The 17,967-nt window shown below is 36.3% G+C and overlaps 1 protein-coding gene across 1 annotated transcript in view; it reads right to left on the reverse strand.

The window, feature by feature from the left end:
- Cby (Chibby) overlaps nt 1-17,967 on the reverse strand; it is a 49,198-nt gene that overhangs the window by 8,144 nt on the left and 23,087 nt on the right. The window contains exon 3 of the mRNA XM_067158872.2: nt 6,229-6,324. Coding sequence (XP_067014973.2) covers nt 6,229-6,324 — 96 coding nt within the window. The remainder of the gene's footprint in view (nt 1-6,228; nt 6,325-17,967) is intronic.

A 17,967-nucleotide genomic window follows, 5' to 3' on the forward strand; every position in this document is an offset into this window, starting at 1 on the left:
GGCACCCCACGTTACACAACAAACAGTTGGTAATCGCCTGCATGCAGCTGGCTTACGAGCCTGTGTCCCTGCAGAAGGTGTTCCATTGACCCCACAACAGCGACGTGTAAGGCTGGCCTGGTGTCGAGAAAGATCGATGTGGGTCAACGAATGGCATAGGGTCGTCTTTAGTGATGAATCGCACTTTTGTCAGGCTGTGTTTATGCCAAGTGACATTGTACATCATAGTGGAAGGCTAATATTTTAATGTTGAACTGTTTGAGAAAGACACAATAATTGATGTGTATGCCTCTAGCTGTTTATGGTTAATCATGAAATGTCTGTCCACTGTAACCCTTCACTGATACTTTTTTCTGCTGAAATACATGATTACTTTTTTGTTTACTGCTTTTCAATGAATATACTTCACTGACACTTTTACTTTCTTAGAAGTGCATATTGCTACTTCTTGCTTTAATTAGTCTTCCAACCACTTAGACTTGGCTCCTAATTAACGTTGCAATCCTGTCCTGTGTAATTTACTTCCATTCTTATTTAAGAACATTCTACAGGTCCTGCAGGTTATCAGGATAATGTTGGCAGACTCTTCTTCCTAATTATAGATACTCTACGGGATTCAGATCCGGCCTATGAGCAAGCCATTCCATACTGTAAATCCCAACTTCGTCAAAGTATTGTTGTACTATGTGCGCATGCATTAGCATGAAACCATCATCAATGAATGGAGCAAAATATACAACATATACTGACATACTGTAATGGTCCTGTGCTCCATGCAGATAACATGCGTCGTTGCCATCAAACTTACTTTCATCCACATCATCAAAGAACCTCCTTAACAAGCTATCCTGGGTGAAAATTTTCAGGGCTGAATATCTTTCCCCAGTCCTCTCTTTCTCTGCCATCCAGTGTTTGTAGGCAAAACTGAGACTCATCACTGAACAGAACTTACTTCCAATATTGTATCGACCGAGCTCGATAGCTGCAGTCGCTGAAGTGCGGCCAGTATCCAGTAATCGGGAGATAGTGGGTTCGAGCCCCACTGTCGGCAGCCCTGAAGATGGTTTTCTGTGGTTTCCCATTTTCATGCCAGGGCTGTACCTTAATTAAGGCCACGGCCGCCTCCTTCCCACTCCTAGCCCTTCCCTGTCCCATTGTCGCCATAAGACCTATCTGTGTCGGTGCGACGTAAAGCAACTGCAAAAAAATATTGTATCGCCTAATCACAGTGTTCTACCATATAACACAGCCAAGGAATATGGTGTTGTCAGGCAAATTTGGGGTCCACAACAGGTCTTCTGGAATGTAAACTGGCTTCTTCAGACAGTTCTCTTACTGATGTTCACCCCTTAGACTTACTGGAGTCAATTTTGGATATCAACAGTAGTAGTGCAACAGTCATGGAGAAGTTGGAGCTGTATGAACTGATCATCCCTGGCTGATGTGACCCTTCTCAGGCCTCATCATGGTCTCTTCAAATAGCATCTAATTTTCCTATACCTTTCTACTGTTCTGGACATTGTCAAAGCCTTAGTTCTTAACATTTGTGCTACATAACCCCCGTATCATGACGATCTTCCACCAAGACGATAGCTCATGCAGCATCCTCAGGACCTAATGGCATGTTTTCTCTTGAGAGTTGATTTTTAAACTGACAGATATGCTTAGAAATCCAATTCATAGAAAGAAAAATCACCCTTGGGCACAGAAAGTGTATAATAAACTTTATTATGCATTATCCTTTAAAAACAATTTTTCAAACTACAGGAGAGATAAGATAGTGAAATTCACAGGTGCAGTGTCATATACCACCATTAATGCATTATTCTCTTATATATAAAAAATATAACAGACAATCTTCCCCATCAAGAAAAAAGTGCTGAAGTTACATTAAGTGGACAATTACACATAATTTTTCAAAATTTACAATGTGTTTCATTTTTGGTGCTGTTCAGTGTCTTTTTACTTCCTAACTTCATTAAATGGGAAGGTGTCTGGACAGGTTGAAAGCTTTACATTCATGATTTGGGAAGCAAAGGACACAGAGAAAGCAGAATGAATGCAAGAGAAGGGAGTTGCTTCTTATATTCCTGTATGTGATACATATTCTTACACATTTGTTTTTCATTTTCTTTTCATATACAGTACATATGGTGATAAAGTTATTAATTGAGGTATTGATTCTGGTGATGATACCCAATTTTGAGTCCTTTGTCACTTCCCTCAGTTCCACTCCACATATAAAGATACACACACTATCTTAGAGATTATAATAATTTTTTTATTGCGCACAATGTGCATAGTATATAACTATTTAAAATAGTTTATTTGAATCCGCCTTGATCAATACACTCATTAAATGAAAGAAAAACTATTTATTAAACCAAACATGTTTCGGGAAATCTCAACCATTCCCTTCCTCAGTGGTCAGATCAAAGAACAAAACAATATCACACAATCTTTTGTTTTACAATTTAAAGAAGTATTGTCCTAATACACCATATCAAAGAGTAAAAAGAAATATTATAAAAATGATCAATACATAAAATTTTGGTTGAACTGAATGAGAATACTATATAAGTTAGATACAATAATGTGACAACTAATGTGCTCTGCATAAGTGTTAGTCCTTGATAAACTCACTAACCAAACAGGACCTCGAGGAACACTTCTGGATATGATATCTTTCACATACTTGATCACATAGCCTACACACACACAGTTTATGTTTCATTCACGAAATACTTTGTTTTTACACATCTTGAAGTGGAATCCATGAACAACCAGTCTCGTAACTATATGTCTCAGTTGGTAGTCTGAGCCGATGACCTTAGATGTTAGGCCCCTTTAAACAACAAGCATCATCATTATCAGTGTAGTCTGTTTCTATCCATTTCCGATCCATCATGGCCTCCATTGAGTAGAAGTCTTCCTAAATGTCCCTCTTTTTTTTCTCTTATTTTATGCATCAGTTTATCATATGCTGCACCTCCTGGTAAAATAAGATTGTATCTCAGGCCCTCAATCAGGAAAGTTTCTCTCGCGAGCTCATATACAAGTCGAGATTTTGTAGTCTTTGATACACTACACTCAGATATTATAGAGATTATAATAATATAGGTATTTGAAACAGGTCTGGGAGTTACATTGTCCATAGCTGCTATTATAAAGCAGCAACTTAAGGATGATTGGATCTTTTTGGTTCATATTTTACAGAAATTGTACCAGGATATTTTCATGTAGTGGCAGGGTGCGCTGTCTCCATTTCATTAAGTGGGAAGGTGTCTGGACATGTTGAAAGATTTTCATTCATGATTTGGGGAGCAAAGGATATGAAGAAAGCCATGTCAGGATGTAGATTTGGTTTCCCCATTTTCACACCAGGCAAATGCTGGGGCTGTACCTTAATTAAGGCCATGGCCGCTTCCTTCCCCCGTCTAGCCCTTTCCTGTCCCATCGTCGCCGTAAGACCTATCTGTGTCGGTGCGACGTAAAACAACTAGCAAAAAAAAAAAAAAAAAGGATGTAGATTTACTCTCTTATGTTGTTGTGATGTGTATCAGTCCATTGTTGTTTAGGTCACCCTGTGGGCCTCTTTCTGACAAAGTATTATCTGAATTTCTATGAGCATTACTTACCTATCGAAGTTTAATTGGAAATGCTGCTGCTTTTTTTTGTTTTTGTTTTTTTTGGTAAGTGTACATTATAGCGATGTGATAGTCCTCAGTTGGATACTAGCCCTGTGGTGTAGGAATGGTATGCCTTCCTCTTAACTGGAGGACACAGGTCTGATTCCTGGCTATTCTGGGAATTTTAATTCTAGATTGGGAGCTGGAACAGGGTTCCTCAGCCTCACGAGTCCAAGTGAGGAGCTGTTGGATACAAGATGCAGCTGATCTGGTCATGGAAACTAATACAACTGAGGCTATTGTCAAGATGCAGGGACTGCTCCATTCCATTTACTAATCAGAAGCATCAGTAGGGGGGTGTAACAGGAATTGAAGATGTAGTTCAGGAGTACACAAAATTTAAGAAACTATGCCAGGATTATGGCCTGACAATTATATCTGAGTATTTATTGATAAGCTAGATTGATTACTGATTTATATTAGGGGCTTTGGACATCTTAGATCAGTATCTGCATTCCCTTATACCTGATTATTTGATTTTTTTAGGGGTTGCTCTAGTGTGTGTACTTGTAATCATCATGAACTTGGGATTGTGATAAGTACTCCAGGGTAATATTTGTTCATTTGCTGGTTTCAATAGGCTTAAATCAGGAGTTAGTCACATATACAATACCTATTTTTGAAAGCTCAAAATGGTACAGCATTTTAGACATTATGCCTAGCTATATACTTTAGGCAGCTCATCCACTGGTCGGTTAAGTACTATTGAAACAACTGCTCATTAGCTCTTCCAGGTCATGTTCTGAGACATGCAGGATCTGTTCAATTAGCTTTTGAGTAGGGTTATGGGATAAGAATAGCCAAGGGATTAAAATGACAAACAGGAATAAGAAGGATGTAAGATGAGTAAATATCACAAAATCTGCTACAACCGTTAAGTATTTGAAGGATGTAAGATGTGATAGTTACATAGTGATGAAGAGATTGGCCCTGGATAGGCTGGTGGGGAGGACTGCATCAAGCCAGGTCAGCCAGGCAGTACTTTAACGTTCACAATATTTCCTCAGAAGGCCAGCAGCAACATATCATGGCAAGGTGATATGTATAATAAATAACCTTAATGAGCATAGAGAGTTGGCCTGGTTCACTGTGAGAGACTGTTAGCTTGAACCTCCAGGGCCAAGCTGTCTTTAGTGCAAAAATTAGTATGTAAATTAATTGGAAGGGTAAGGTGAGATGGCATGGAGAACTGCATCAGACCAGTCCTAAGTACTGATGGAAAAAGAAAAAAAATGTTAAAATCCCTCAGTTCAGTGTTTGAATATATTAACAAAGCTAGCTGGTATGTTATCTAAACAGGATATAACAAGTGTATCTTACTTTGATCATCACTTATATCAATGCAACAAATTAACTCTGCTTGAATTTGCAGGAAAATTCTGTAACTAGTTGTATTGTTAAGCTGTGCTCAGTGTAAATGCCTTTGCAAAAAGTAAAGCAACATGCTAAATGCATGTGTATGCTCATTGTAACATTTCTTAAGTCTTTAGTTTCTAAGAAACACATTTTTTATCCTGTTCATGTAATACTTTTTTAAGTGCAACAGTAATGTTTTTCTCTTAGTAGAGTAGTAAGCATAAAAGCTATGTTAAACTTTTAACTTGTTTAAGCATGAAGTTTGTATATTGATGTTTGTCAGTGATGTCGGCTTGGTGTACAACACCAGATGTAAGGAATTGCCGAGAAATCACACTTAAAGGACATCATTTCAGTAGTACATATACTGTTCAGTTACCTTACCTTATACTGATGCACCGTGTAGTGGATACCACATCTCAAATTGACCTCTCAGTTATGAAAATGAAATATTTCACCTTACATTTTTCTTTGTATATTTCTATCACAGATTTCCTTTGAGGTATCATTTTTACTGACACTCTCCCTACCATGTAAGTGAATTTATTAAAGCTCTTGATCTTGTAGATTACTATTTATAATTTTTTAGGCCTTTTTAAGTTAGCTGATATTTGTTTACACAGAAAGGGCAGAAATGATAAAAAGTCTGGAGTATTATAAGTGCAATATAATCCTACATATTGTAAAATAGATATTTACATTTAGATACTAAACATAAAATCTCAATATCAGATCTTCATAAGTCACTGCATGAAATATTTATTTGTATATATTATCTGTCTCAAACAGTGGAGTAATTCTTTTTAAGAAAAAAAGTGAAAACAGAAAGGCTTGGCTAAAAGTAAATCAATTAGATGCTGGAGCAAGAAGTCCAATGGATTCACAGACCTATTTATTGTCTAGAAATTAATAATGAAAAAATTAGTTCAGACTGCATTTAATGTTGAAACAGATATTATATTAAGATGCTGGCCATTTGGAGAAGTAACAACTTTTAAGATTATACAGTGTAGTTGTATGATGAGATGGCATATTCAAGACGTATTATTGTATAAACTACTTTTAAAAAATAGCTGCATGAAATTGAGTATCTTGTAACTTATATACAGTTTGTATAAGAAAATAAAATGCAGACTAAGTTTTTAACTTTAAATGCTACTGAGCTAATAACTCATTTCTTTACTTTATTACTGCCTTTTCCTTGAGTTCCCAGCTTCAGTTTCTTCAGATGTTCAATTTCCTTTTCCCGAAGGTGAAACTCGGCTGTTGTTTGGGTAAGCTGAAAAAAAAAAATACCCAAATTAGTTCATAATCAATAAAGTATTATCCTCACCTCTCTTCCTGGGTACCGTAATAAAATTAATCATTGCAGCAGTGACATGTATATTTGTGAGAATAATAATTTTTTTTTGTTCTTAGTGTCAAGATTCATGACAGGATTTCAATTGTGGGAGATTGTAAAACTTAACCCAGACCATGCAAATGACTCTTAGGTAATACAATAAATATTTATCAATGTAATAATATTCTTGTCAGTGACTGAATGTATTCATGTTCCTTTACTTTCAAGGTACCAGTGAATTACGCAATTTATTGACTGTAGTATACTTGGATAACAATCCAAACTTGAGCCCCTGCTTACAGAAAACAATTAACACACACAGAAACTGAGTGAAATCTTATAAGAAAAAACTCAGGTTGTCCAAGAGTATATACATCACACCAACTCAGACAGGTCTTATGGCGATGGTGGGATAGGACATGGCTAGGAATGGGAAAGAAGTGAGCATGGCCTTAGATGCCAAAACTAAAGGAAAAAATCTTCAGGGATGCTGGGGGTTCGAACCCACTATCTCCTGGTTGCAAGCTCACAGCTGCACGCCCGGTATTATTTTCATTGGTGTGAGAGAGAGAGAGAGAGAGAGAGTGCGTGTGTGTGTAAAACAGGGTGTATCAGAAATACTTGGACAAGTAATGGGGGTGGGTTCCCCAAACCAAAACAAGGAAAAAAACATTCTATAAACATACAATGTGAAAAGCTTTGTTTTTGAGTTTATTATTATTGTTATATTATTTAAAGTGTATATTCAAGGTACACTCCAACAACGTAAATTGGTTAGAATAATTCATTTTGTCAGGTAATTGAGTTATGTTAGTAACACCCAGCACTGGTGGATGTGTGGTTAGCTCAAGAAACCCATAACCCAATGATAATGATGTTTATTGTTTAAAGGGGTCTAACAGCTAAGTGATCGGCTCCTAATGATACGAGGTGCAACAAAATAAAACAATAATTAAAACTTAAAAATGTATCCACTGACTAGAATCTAAAACGAATGCTGATGAAAAAATAACCATGAATCCAAAATAATTAGTGGATCCGATTCACAATGCCGTATTTTCTGGGATGATGCTTGTTGTCCCAAGGGGACCAAAATCCAGGTCACCGGTCCCTCGTAATAGTACTAACCACAGGTAACGAAGAATCATGGTGGTACTAATGACAGGTAATGTAGACCCAGGGTATGTTGCCACATAACGGCACTACTCACAGGCAACACATACCCAGGGTGTTCCTCACAGAGAGGTACTAATTGCAGGCGCCGGCTAGATCCATGGAGTTCCTTACATAGTGGTACTAATCACAGGCAACACAGACCCATGGTGTTCCTCACATAGTGGTACTAATCACAGACAATGCACAATCCTGTGGTGTTCCTCGCATAGTGGTACTACTCATAGGTAACGCAGTGATATTTTGAATATTTGCTATGAGTTGAACACTTCCAATGAGCTGCCAATGTCAAAAAAGTAATGTACAATAATTTATGAATTTCATGTTTATGTTCCGTATTCACATATTAGAATTCACAGCAATAACAACAGCAACAACAAAATTCCTATAATACACAACACAATACAAATTATTTTTCTTTTACTTCCGCCCCTTCCTCTCCTCCCACCACTTCCCCTCAACAACAGCGGATCCACTTGGCAGTCAGTCTGCCTTCATCGAAGCAGATATATGCTATGCAACATTAACTAGGTTAATGTCATATCAACAAGGAGCGAGTATGCATTTTAACTTATCCTTTATTCATATTTTTCTTTTTTCTTCGTTCTCAACAATAATTCATTTTTCTTTTAGATCTTAGTTTGTAAAACAACACAATCACACATTTGACTTTTCGTTTAGAACTATGTTGACAATGAAAAAACATTTTTAAGACAATTTTTTAAGCTCCTTCAGTAATTCATGCTATCAATTTACTTCAAGAGTTCACATTTAGAATATGCAAGGCCGTACCCAGGGAGGAGGTTAGGGGGTTTCAAACACCCTCCAAAATAAAAGTGAACTTGACAAATTTAAACAGTATATATGCGTTTTGAAATAGCCTACAATAAATTACAAGTATTGTAAAAACAAGCATTTTCAATATAAACAAGTGAATTTAACCTATAAAGTCTGTCCCATCTTTAAGTGTTTCTCTATGAATATAGTTAACGAATTTATGGGAAACATAGATAGGTCTTATGGCGACGAAGGGATAGGAAAGGCCTAGAAATGGGAAGGTAGCGGCCGTGGCCTTAAATAAGGTACAGCCCCAGCATTTGCCTGGTGTGAAAATGGAAAACCATCTTCAGGGCTGCCAACAGTGGGATTCGAACCCACTATCTCCCAGATGCAAGCTCACAACTGCACACTCCTAACCGCACGGCCAACTCGCCTGGTCTGTAAAATCTATTTGAAAGTAAAAACATATTTTCTAAAAAATTTTTTGAGAATATGTATGTTTCTATATCATTTTACTGTAATAAAAAATAACTGGACCTTACTTTCACACATTCTATGTTCATCATCAAGAGTGTTAGACATCCAATAACATAGAACATACTAGAATTAGAACACTAACATAACATTTAAAATTGACAGTCAGGTTTTAAAGATGAGGATTTTTCAAGACTTTCAATGCACATAACCAAATAACATGCATATATGAAGCATATCTGATAGCTGAAGGTCTATATTAAAAACCGAAACATGTACAACTACATTTTGTATTTCAGTTTTAATTAAAGTTGAAATTGTATTGAATAGGTGGAACAAGATACTATTTTTCCATTAAAGGATTTTTTTTTTCTTGTAAAACAGATAACATGTCATTGACTCCTAAAAGAAGCATTTATGGGACAATTTTCCCATATTTTGGTGTGAGGAACCCACTCCTCTACATATACAGGGTGAATCACCTGAAAATTGCACCCAAAATATTTCTGAAATGGAAGGTGACGTACTGTTTTTACAGGAATTAATTGTAGCCAAGGGCTCTTAATCACAACCCATACACAGATTTTAATACGTATTAGAAGTATATTATTTTAGAAAGTTACATTTTTCAAAAGGAACAATGCCTATTGACATTAACAAAATAAAACTAGAGTAAACTAGAATGCCAACAGTGTTTTATTCAGGATTCTTATACACATAGTTTACAAAAATTATTAATACCGACAGTCGTCTGTTCGATTCAACTGTTTGGTTACGAGGCTATGATGTCTTACGTTTTTTTTTTTTTTCCTTTTCATTACACTGATTGCATTGCGACTTCCCTGCCAGTTACTTTGTGATAGTTCAAGAAGTAGGACGTGGTGGAAGATGTTATGCTTAAAAAGCTGACATGTTAATGGTGTATGGACAATGTAGGAAAAATGCTGTTCATTCTTGTGCTCTACGTGGAATGATATTGCAATAGATGTCACATATCTTGATAATTATCTGTGAACTTCTTCAATGAGTTAAGTGCAATTGGAAGTGTAACACCTAGAAAATGTAACAGAAACAAACTAGTGACTGGAGAAGCGGGTGAAATAAATGTTCTAGCTGCTGTATAGCACATTGATAGAAATGTTTTTAACAACCTAAGGTCCACCTTTTCAGTACAATATATTTCTTATAGTTGCACTTCAATACGTTGAAAAATGAAATTTATAGCTTATAAACCTAAGGTCTTTGGACATCTTCGTACATGATTAATATCGATACAGCTGATAGGTTATATTGACAAAATAATATTTACTAAGAAGTTTTTTATGTACTTTTTTTTTTGAACGGTATTGTTGGTCCCAAGCATATTTATTTGATAATATTGTGGTTTATCAGTGCTGGTAAGGGTTTATAATTTATGTACATAGTTATATATACTGTGTATATATATATATAATACCAAATATTTCCTGGTATAAGGAGTTTCTTTGAGAGTGGATGAGCGGGTATAGGTTAGGCACTTTGCTGTCTAGCTATTTGGTTTACGTCGTACTGACACAGATAGGTCTTATGGCGACGATGGGATAGGAAAGGCCTAGGAAGTGGAAGGAAGCGGCCGTGGCCTTAATTAAGGTACAGCCCCGGCATTTGCCTGGTGTGAAAATGGGAAACCACAGAAAAACATCTTCAGGGCTGCCAACAGTGGGGCTCGAACCCACTATCTCCCGATTACTGGATACTGGCCGCACTTAAGCGACTGCAGCTATCGAGCTTGGTACTCTGCTGTCCAGGAGGCAAGAAATTGTCCCTAAAGCCCTGTACAGACGGAGACATTCTTACGACAGAACTGGCGCAATCTGTTATTACCCTTTATTGTACAATGATTGGTATGCCTTCTGACAGTAGCACATGAACACACAATACTCTATATGGTACAAATTCTGTCAGGAAAATGGCTGATAGTGCAATAGAGTTAGTAGTAGCTGCCATACAAGCGATTATTTCTATGTTAATTTTTCGATGTTGCCAAAGAAGAAAATTACGGTGGTTGAATAGAAGATGGTGAACTAAACTATGGATATTACAGCGAGCGAAACTGAACATGAATTACATACTTTCTTGAATGATGAACTGAGGACAGTGGACACTGATTCCTGTTCTCTTTTCTGTTCTTATGTTCCTTATGTGTTTTGTAAATATGTATATAATTAGTAGTAGTAGTAGTAGTAGTAGTAGTAGTAGTAGTAGTAGTAGTAGTAGTAGTAGTAAGTGCTGTTAATATAGTTATTATTTGAATGTATCATATCATCTGTAATTGGAGAAATAATAACTCTGTTGATGATAAATAAACAAATCAAATCAAATCAAGTGCTTTTTGAGGATGAATGAACAGGCTTTCAACAAAATGTTACAATTAGTTGGGCCCCAACTCACAAAGAAAAATACAGTCATGTGAGAAAGTATTTCTACTTCACAGAGGTAACTGCCTGAAAATTCTGAGTGATTGAAACGTTTTTCTTGTAAAATAACCTCGCCATTGATTGTATGATATTATTTTTATAAGTTGGTAATTACTCTACAATTTTTAGCAACAGTAGAGAGGTATATAAATTTAATGTTCTCATTTCAAATTCCTGCAGGTACAATCTCTACTATTATTCCCGAGACATGTGCACCAATTTACCACAGCTTGAAAGAAACATGCATGAAGGTGGCCCGTAATTTTAAAATTAAACAGTTATGTTTCAAGTTACATTTTATGTGTTCACTGATATTTTCATGGCAATATTATGTTTCTTTTCTCTAGTTCCCATCAAAAGAAAATGAATGGGAGCAAACATTCTACTACCAGCCTGCTTAACTCCATTTTATTACACATAAACACTGACAGCACTATTTCAATAACCCGTGTGAAACTTCAGGAGCTAGGAAGATGGCACAATATCTGGCATCATTTGTTGGCATGCAATCTAAAAGCAAGTTCATTGCTTGCCACAGATGGTAAGCAATGTCAAAGTTCATACGAGAACATTGTGTTATTGCGCCAGTTCCCGTGCAAGAAATGTATCTGTCTGTACATGGCTTAAAGGTGGAGGAACCAAATTGGTCAATGGCATTAGGATAAAGAAGGCAACGGGAAACCACTGCATTCAAAATCCTCAAGGATAGCCCTATAAATTCACATAGTAATGGCTCAGTTCAATGCAAAAAATATTTCCAGAGTTTTTATTGCCCCAATTGATTCTCCGGGTGGGGGGAGATGCTGCAAATGTTGCTATGAATGATAGTATGCTTGACAGCTCTAGAAGGATCAAAATCTATAACGAAGTATGATTTGCTGCTTGGAATGTATGCAGCTTGTATATGGCCAGAAAACTTGCAAACGTGGAAACAGAAAGATGCAGACATCCTTGGATTGCGTGAGGTTAAGATGGTCTGAATCTGAAATTCAAATTACAAAATGCAAGTATTTGTACTTTTCTTGAGGAACAGACACCAATCACCAGTATGGAGTTACTGTGCTTATTTCATCCGTGAATGCAAACTCAGTTCTGGATTTTGTACCACTTAATGATCGCGTAATGTTTCTGAGGATGCAAACATCACACTGGATCATAAATCTTATTCAGGCCCATCCACCAGCCACCAAAAAAGATGAAGAAGAAGTTGAATCATTCCATGACACATTAGAAGAAGCAATGAAACTCACCAGGAAGGGAGAGATAACACTGGTCATGGGTTATTTTACCCATAGGCGGCTATGGCATTGGTGAACGAAACTTAAGAGGAGATAAACTGGTACAGTTTTGTATGGAACCTAATCTATTTGTTTCCAATGCTTTTTTCAAACTTCCTCTTAAGCAACGGTACACATGGACATCGCCCACTGATAGCAATAAAAAGATCATAAGGAACCAAATTGATTTAATTTTGTTGAAGTGACAATTAAAGAAGTATGTTACATCCACGAAAACATATCCTGGTGCTGAAGTAAACAGTGATCAAAATCCAGTTGTAATGGATTTCAAAATCCTACACTTTAGAAAAGTTAAAAGGATTGTTAAACCATCCTGGCACGTAGGTACAAGGAAACAAATGCATCCTGAAGTAAGAACCTATGTTGGAAATGCTCTGGAAGAGAAGATGAAAACAATAAGAAACATTAGCCAACAGAGGTGGAATCCACCTGGAACTCCATAAAAGATAGTGTAATTAAAATTCATATTGGGCACATCCCAATACCAAAAGACAGAACTGGATGACAGATGAAATTCTAGAAATAAATGAAAGAAGAAAATATAAAACCAAAGGTCACATTCAATACAAAACCCTGCACAAAACCACAGGCAGAAAGTGCAAAGAAGCCTAAAAAATGTGGATGTCTGACAAATGTACTGAAATTGAGACCCTTCAAGAGAAATACAGCCATTTTAATCTGCATAAGAAAGTGAAAGAACTTGGTGGTTTGCACCAGAAATAATATGGTCAAATTCAGAGAAATTCCAAAAAATGCCAACAATGAAATCATCTTGAGTGTGGAAGGGAAACTCAAAAGATGGAAGGATAAAACTCTTTTTAACGATAACAGAAATGATCCTCTTTCACCAAATGAGAAAATAAATTATGGTGGTGGTGATTTTTGTTTTAAGAGGAAGTACAATGAGGTAATCATCCTCTTCTCTAGAATAAATGAGACTATCCCTGAAATAACAAAAAATTGAGTTGCACATACTGTAAAACTTAAAAAGAATGGTAAAGCCATGGATTCAGATGGTGTTTAGGCTGAAGAATAGGAAACTGCCAGCCTTGATTTCTTAACGCCGTTGTTCAATAAAATATATGTCTCAGGAGAGATACCATCTGACTGGCTGAAATCAACATTTATACTCTCCTGAAGAAGCCCATCTCTTGATGTTTCATGTACTTAAAATATTCTTGTGAATCATTCATATTCAAATATATCAGAAATATGAATCTCACATGGAACAGAATCAGTTTGGTTTCCAAAATAGTGCTGGTACATGGGAGGCACTTTTCTCCTTAAATGTATAGATGCAGAGATGCCGGGATATGAATATGGACGTCTATGCTTGTTTCATAGATTGCGAAAGAAAAAAAAGAATTTGATTGTGTCGGGCATGGAAGCTGATAGAGATTTTGAGATCAACTGGTACTGACAGTAACGATCTATGCATAATCCGTAACCTGTACTGGAATCAGACTGCAGATGTCAAAACTGATTAAGGAACTTCAAAAACAGCTTCAATCAGAAATGATGTTCGTCAGGATTGTGTATTGTCGCCTCTTTTATTTAACATTTATTCTGAGCAAATCTCTAAGGAAATGCTGACAGAATATAGCAGTACAAGATATTAGAATCATTCCGTATTGACGGTTTTCACTTTATAAAGGAAATTTAATATGTCCTCCAATTCAATACATACACATCTCCATCATTAGATGGAGTAATAATAGTCAAACATGTTTCAACTCATTTGAGCCATCTTCAGTAAATAAAGGTAAAAGTTATTTACATTATTGATGCTAAAAATGTGTTAAAACATAATGAAGGAAATAAAAAACAAAAGTGACATGACGGAATTAAAACAATTCAATATATACACATTTCCGTAATTAGATGGAGTAATAATCAACATGTTTGGGACATCTGCAGTGAAAAAAAGGTTGAAATTATTTACATAATTTATGTTAAAAAATGTGTTAAAACCTACTGAGGAAAAGGATGAAAAGAAATGAGACATGACGGAAACAAACAGTAATTGATTATGGCGAGGTTGTGGACCTCTTAGTCTAAAACTGCAGTGTGTTATAATTAAAAAACAGGACAAAATCATAGTGCTAAAAAATCCAAAATAACAGTGTCTCCGTTGAGTCACCATCACAAATAGTTAAGAGGGGAGCGAAAAAACTTGAGAAACTAAGTTTGAGAGGAAACACGTGCCAGGTAAGAAATGTGTGACAACATAGTGGAAAACTGCCAATGAAGTTCACATTTTTTGAATAGCTGCACTCTAGAAAGGTCTGACCTCAATTTTCACAAATGTAAAAATAGATAGCTTCCACCTAATCAGTACTTTATTTTGTCTTATTAATGTACTGGACTGGTTTCGACCTCTTTAGAGGTCATCCTCAGCTAGTCATATGATCTAATGTTGACATAACATACAATTACAACATCACTAAATTCAATGAAGAATGTCACATGATATGAGTAAACTGTTATAGTATCAATTTATAGTTTCTTCTTCATGGCTTTAAAATACTCGTCGAGTCAAATGACCTGAATTTCGAGACTTCAATCCACTGTTCCATACATGGATAACATATATTTGGTTAAAATACAATGTTCTTGGACTTAGAATGTTCAATGTGTTCTTGCAGTCCACATTAAAACTTTTGATTGCACAGGTAAGTTCATACGACATTCTGGTATTTTCATTCTTATGCTACTTGATTTCACTTACATGACAACCGTATTATCTACTATTAACATGACTGTGAGTATAAAACATTGCTGGATTCAGTAATAAAAGTTATGTGATATGATTATTAGTATTAAATATATTGGTGTTTATACTTCAGTTTAAAATATTTGTCACAGTTCAGTGTCTGCATCTATGATATAAAACTTCACCAATCTACTCGTTCATTTGAATAAATCTTAATCTATCAGGTACAATATTCTTCAGCTTAGAATTGTTCCATAGCATTCATGCAATTCACATTAAAGCTTATGTCAGTGCTGGGAAATGTTATGTAGAAACACAGTTGAATTTATGTAAAATTATAGTGTGGGTTGTTGATCTTGTGATGTGCTTTCCTGAGTTTGTGCTATCTATTTTCGTTAAAATATCATAACATGTTATCTTATTCCATTTTTGTGACACACTGTGTGGCATTTAATTAGTGTGAACACTCCCCCTTCACAGTAGTGTTGTTGGACATGTAAGAATAGAGAGAAGAGTGAAATGTAAGAAATTTTCGTCTGCCAATTTGGAATTTGTGAATATCAATTATCAATGCGGACATGAAACTAATAGATTATGATTTCTCAATTTTAGCGGTCCTGTTCTCAATGAACGTGTCCAATGTTGGCTAGGTGAGCTTGCCTTATTTTTAAATGGTCAGGAGGGCAGTGATAAATGTTACAGAAGATAACAGATGCCAGGTAAAATTTATGTGATACATAGTGGAAACTGCCAATGGAGTTCAAATCTGTAATGGAAAAATGAGGTTGTATGAGAAACTTGGGCTAATAAGTGGAAAATAAGTGTGAAGAAAACATTAAACTTACTTATTAAGTAGTTGTCCTCTCGAAACGGCCTGACCTTCTCAAACTTAACGGTCCGGTCCTTACTGATTGTGTCTATTGTTGGCTCAGCTGTGTTTGCGAGGATGGGAGGAGTGAAGGGGGAAGGGTGGGGTGCAGGGCTGGTGGGGGGAGGGGGGGAGTGGTGATGAGTTGGAGAGATGGAGGCGGGGTTTGTTTTTATTACAGAAGTTTACATTACAATGCGATTGTGAAAATTCAATATTCATTATCTGTCTCTTGTGCCTACCTTGGATATTGAAAATTTCAAATGTCAAGGTCTTTCATTGGATTAAAAAAAAAAGCTACTTATTGTAAAACAAAGGAAAACGCAATATCTATGATGTGTCCTGAGGGGCAAATGGTATCAATTATTACAACTAATTATTGAAGGAAAGATACAAGGGAAAAGGTCCATTGGGTAATGGAGAAATTCATGGCTAAAAGAGATTCAAATAGGCATAAATGTACATCAGAAGCAGCTCTTCCATGCGGCAATGTCAAGATCAGAGCTGGCTACATGGATCGTCAACCTCTGTTTGAAGACGGTGTCTTAAAATAAGAAGAAGAAGAAGAAGAAGAAGAAGAAGCTGCTGTTGCTGAAGATTCACGTGTTAGTTCCCATGCAATCGCACAAGTCAGACAAGTGTATTACGCATCCTCCACCATCATAAGTATCATCCGTATCATGTCTCTTTCCATCAAGAGCTGCATGAAAAAAATTTTGAGAATCATGTTAATATTTGTACATGGGCATTAAGATAAGACATACCAGATTTATCGTGTACGGTATTTTGTTTAGTGATGAAGCACATATCATGGCCAAGTAAACCCCTGAAACATGCACTATTGGTCCATACACAATCCCCATTGGCTTCGTCAGGTTGAACGTCAGTGTCCATGGTGTTTAAATGTGTGGTGTGCAATAGTTAACTATCAGCTCATGGGCCCTTTTTTCATAAAAGGAACACTAGATTTTCAGAAGTATCTCAACCTTCTAACACACCAACATCACAGGTGTGAGAAGACATTCCACAGCAGACTAGGAGGAACATGTAGTATCAGCATGACGGCTATCCAGCACATAGCGCACAACGTGCTATAGCTTGTTTTCACTGATTGTTTCCAAATCGTTGGATTGGACAAAAAGGTACCTGTACGTTGGCCAGCCTGTTTGCCAGATTTAACCCCTTTAGATTTTCCTCTGGTGAAAGCTAAAAGACAATGTTTACAACGACATACTGAGTACACCAGATGATATGAAACAATGTATTAGTGCTGCCTGCTAGAATGTGTGCACCAATCTTTACATGGCAGACTGGAAGCTTGTATTGAAGCTGGTGATCATCATTTTGAACACAACTTTTGAAGACCTGTTCTCTTTCTTCTTCAGAATACAAAGAATTTGTTTATTCACTTTTTTTTAAGTTAACGTTAACACATGAAGCAGACAACTACCGGTATTTACAATTTTCAAACTACGATAGCTTGTAAACTTTATGTACTAGAATTCTGAAAAAAGAAAATAAAATCATCCTTGGTGTTCTAATTTACTCCAGTTTTATTCTTTTAATGTCAATAGGCATTCCATTTGAAAAATGTATTTCTAAATACAAATATACATGCATTCATACATACAGTACATTATAGGTTCATTATACATTGTTATGCCTTTCAGCGTTCATTCGGAAAGCCTCTGCGATTTCACTAAATTCCACCACAATTGTCAAATGGACTGTATCATGATTGACCTGTCTAAAGCATTTGATAGCATGGATCATGGGAGACTACTGGCAAAAATGAGTGCAATTGGACTAGACAAAAGA

This window comes from Anabrus simplex, chromosome 1, assembly GCF_040414725.1.
Source record: "Anabrus simplex isolate iqAnaSimp1 chromosome 1, ASM4041472v1, whole genome shotgun sequence".
In the NCBI taxonomy this organism is placed as follows: domain Eukaryota; kingdom Metazoa; phylum Arthropoda; class Insecta; order Orthoptera; family Tettigoniidae; genus Anabrus; species Anabrus simplex.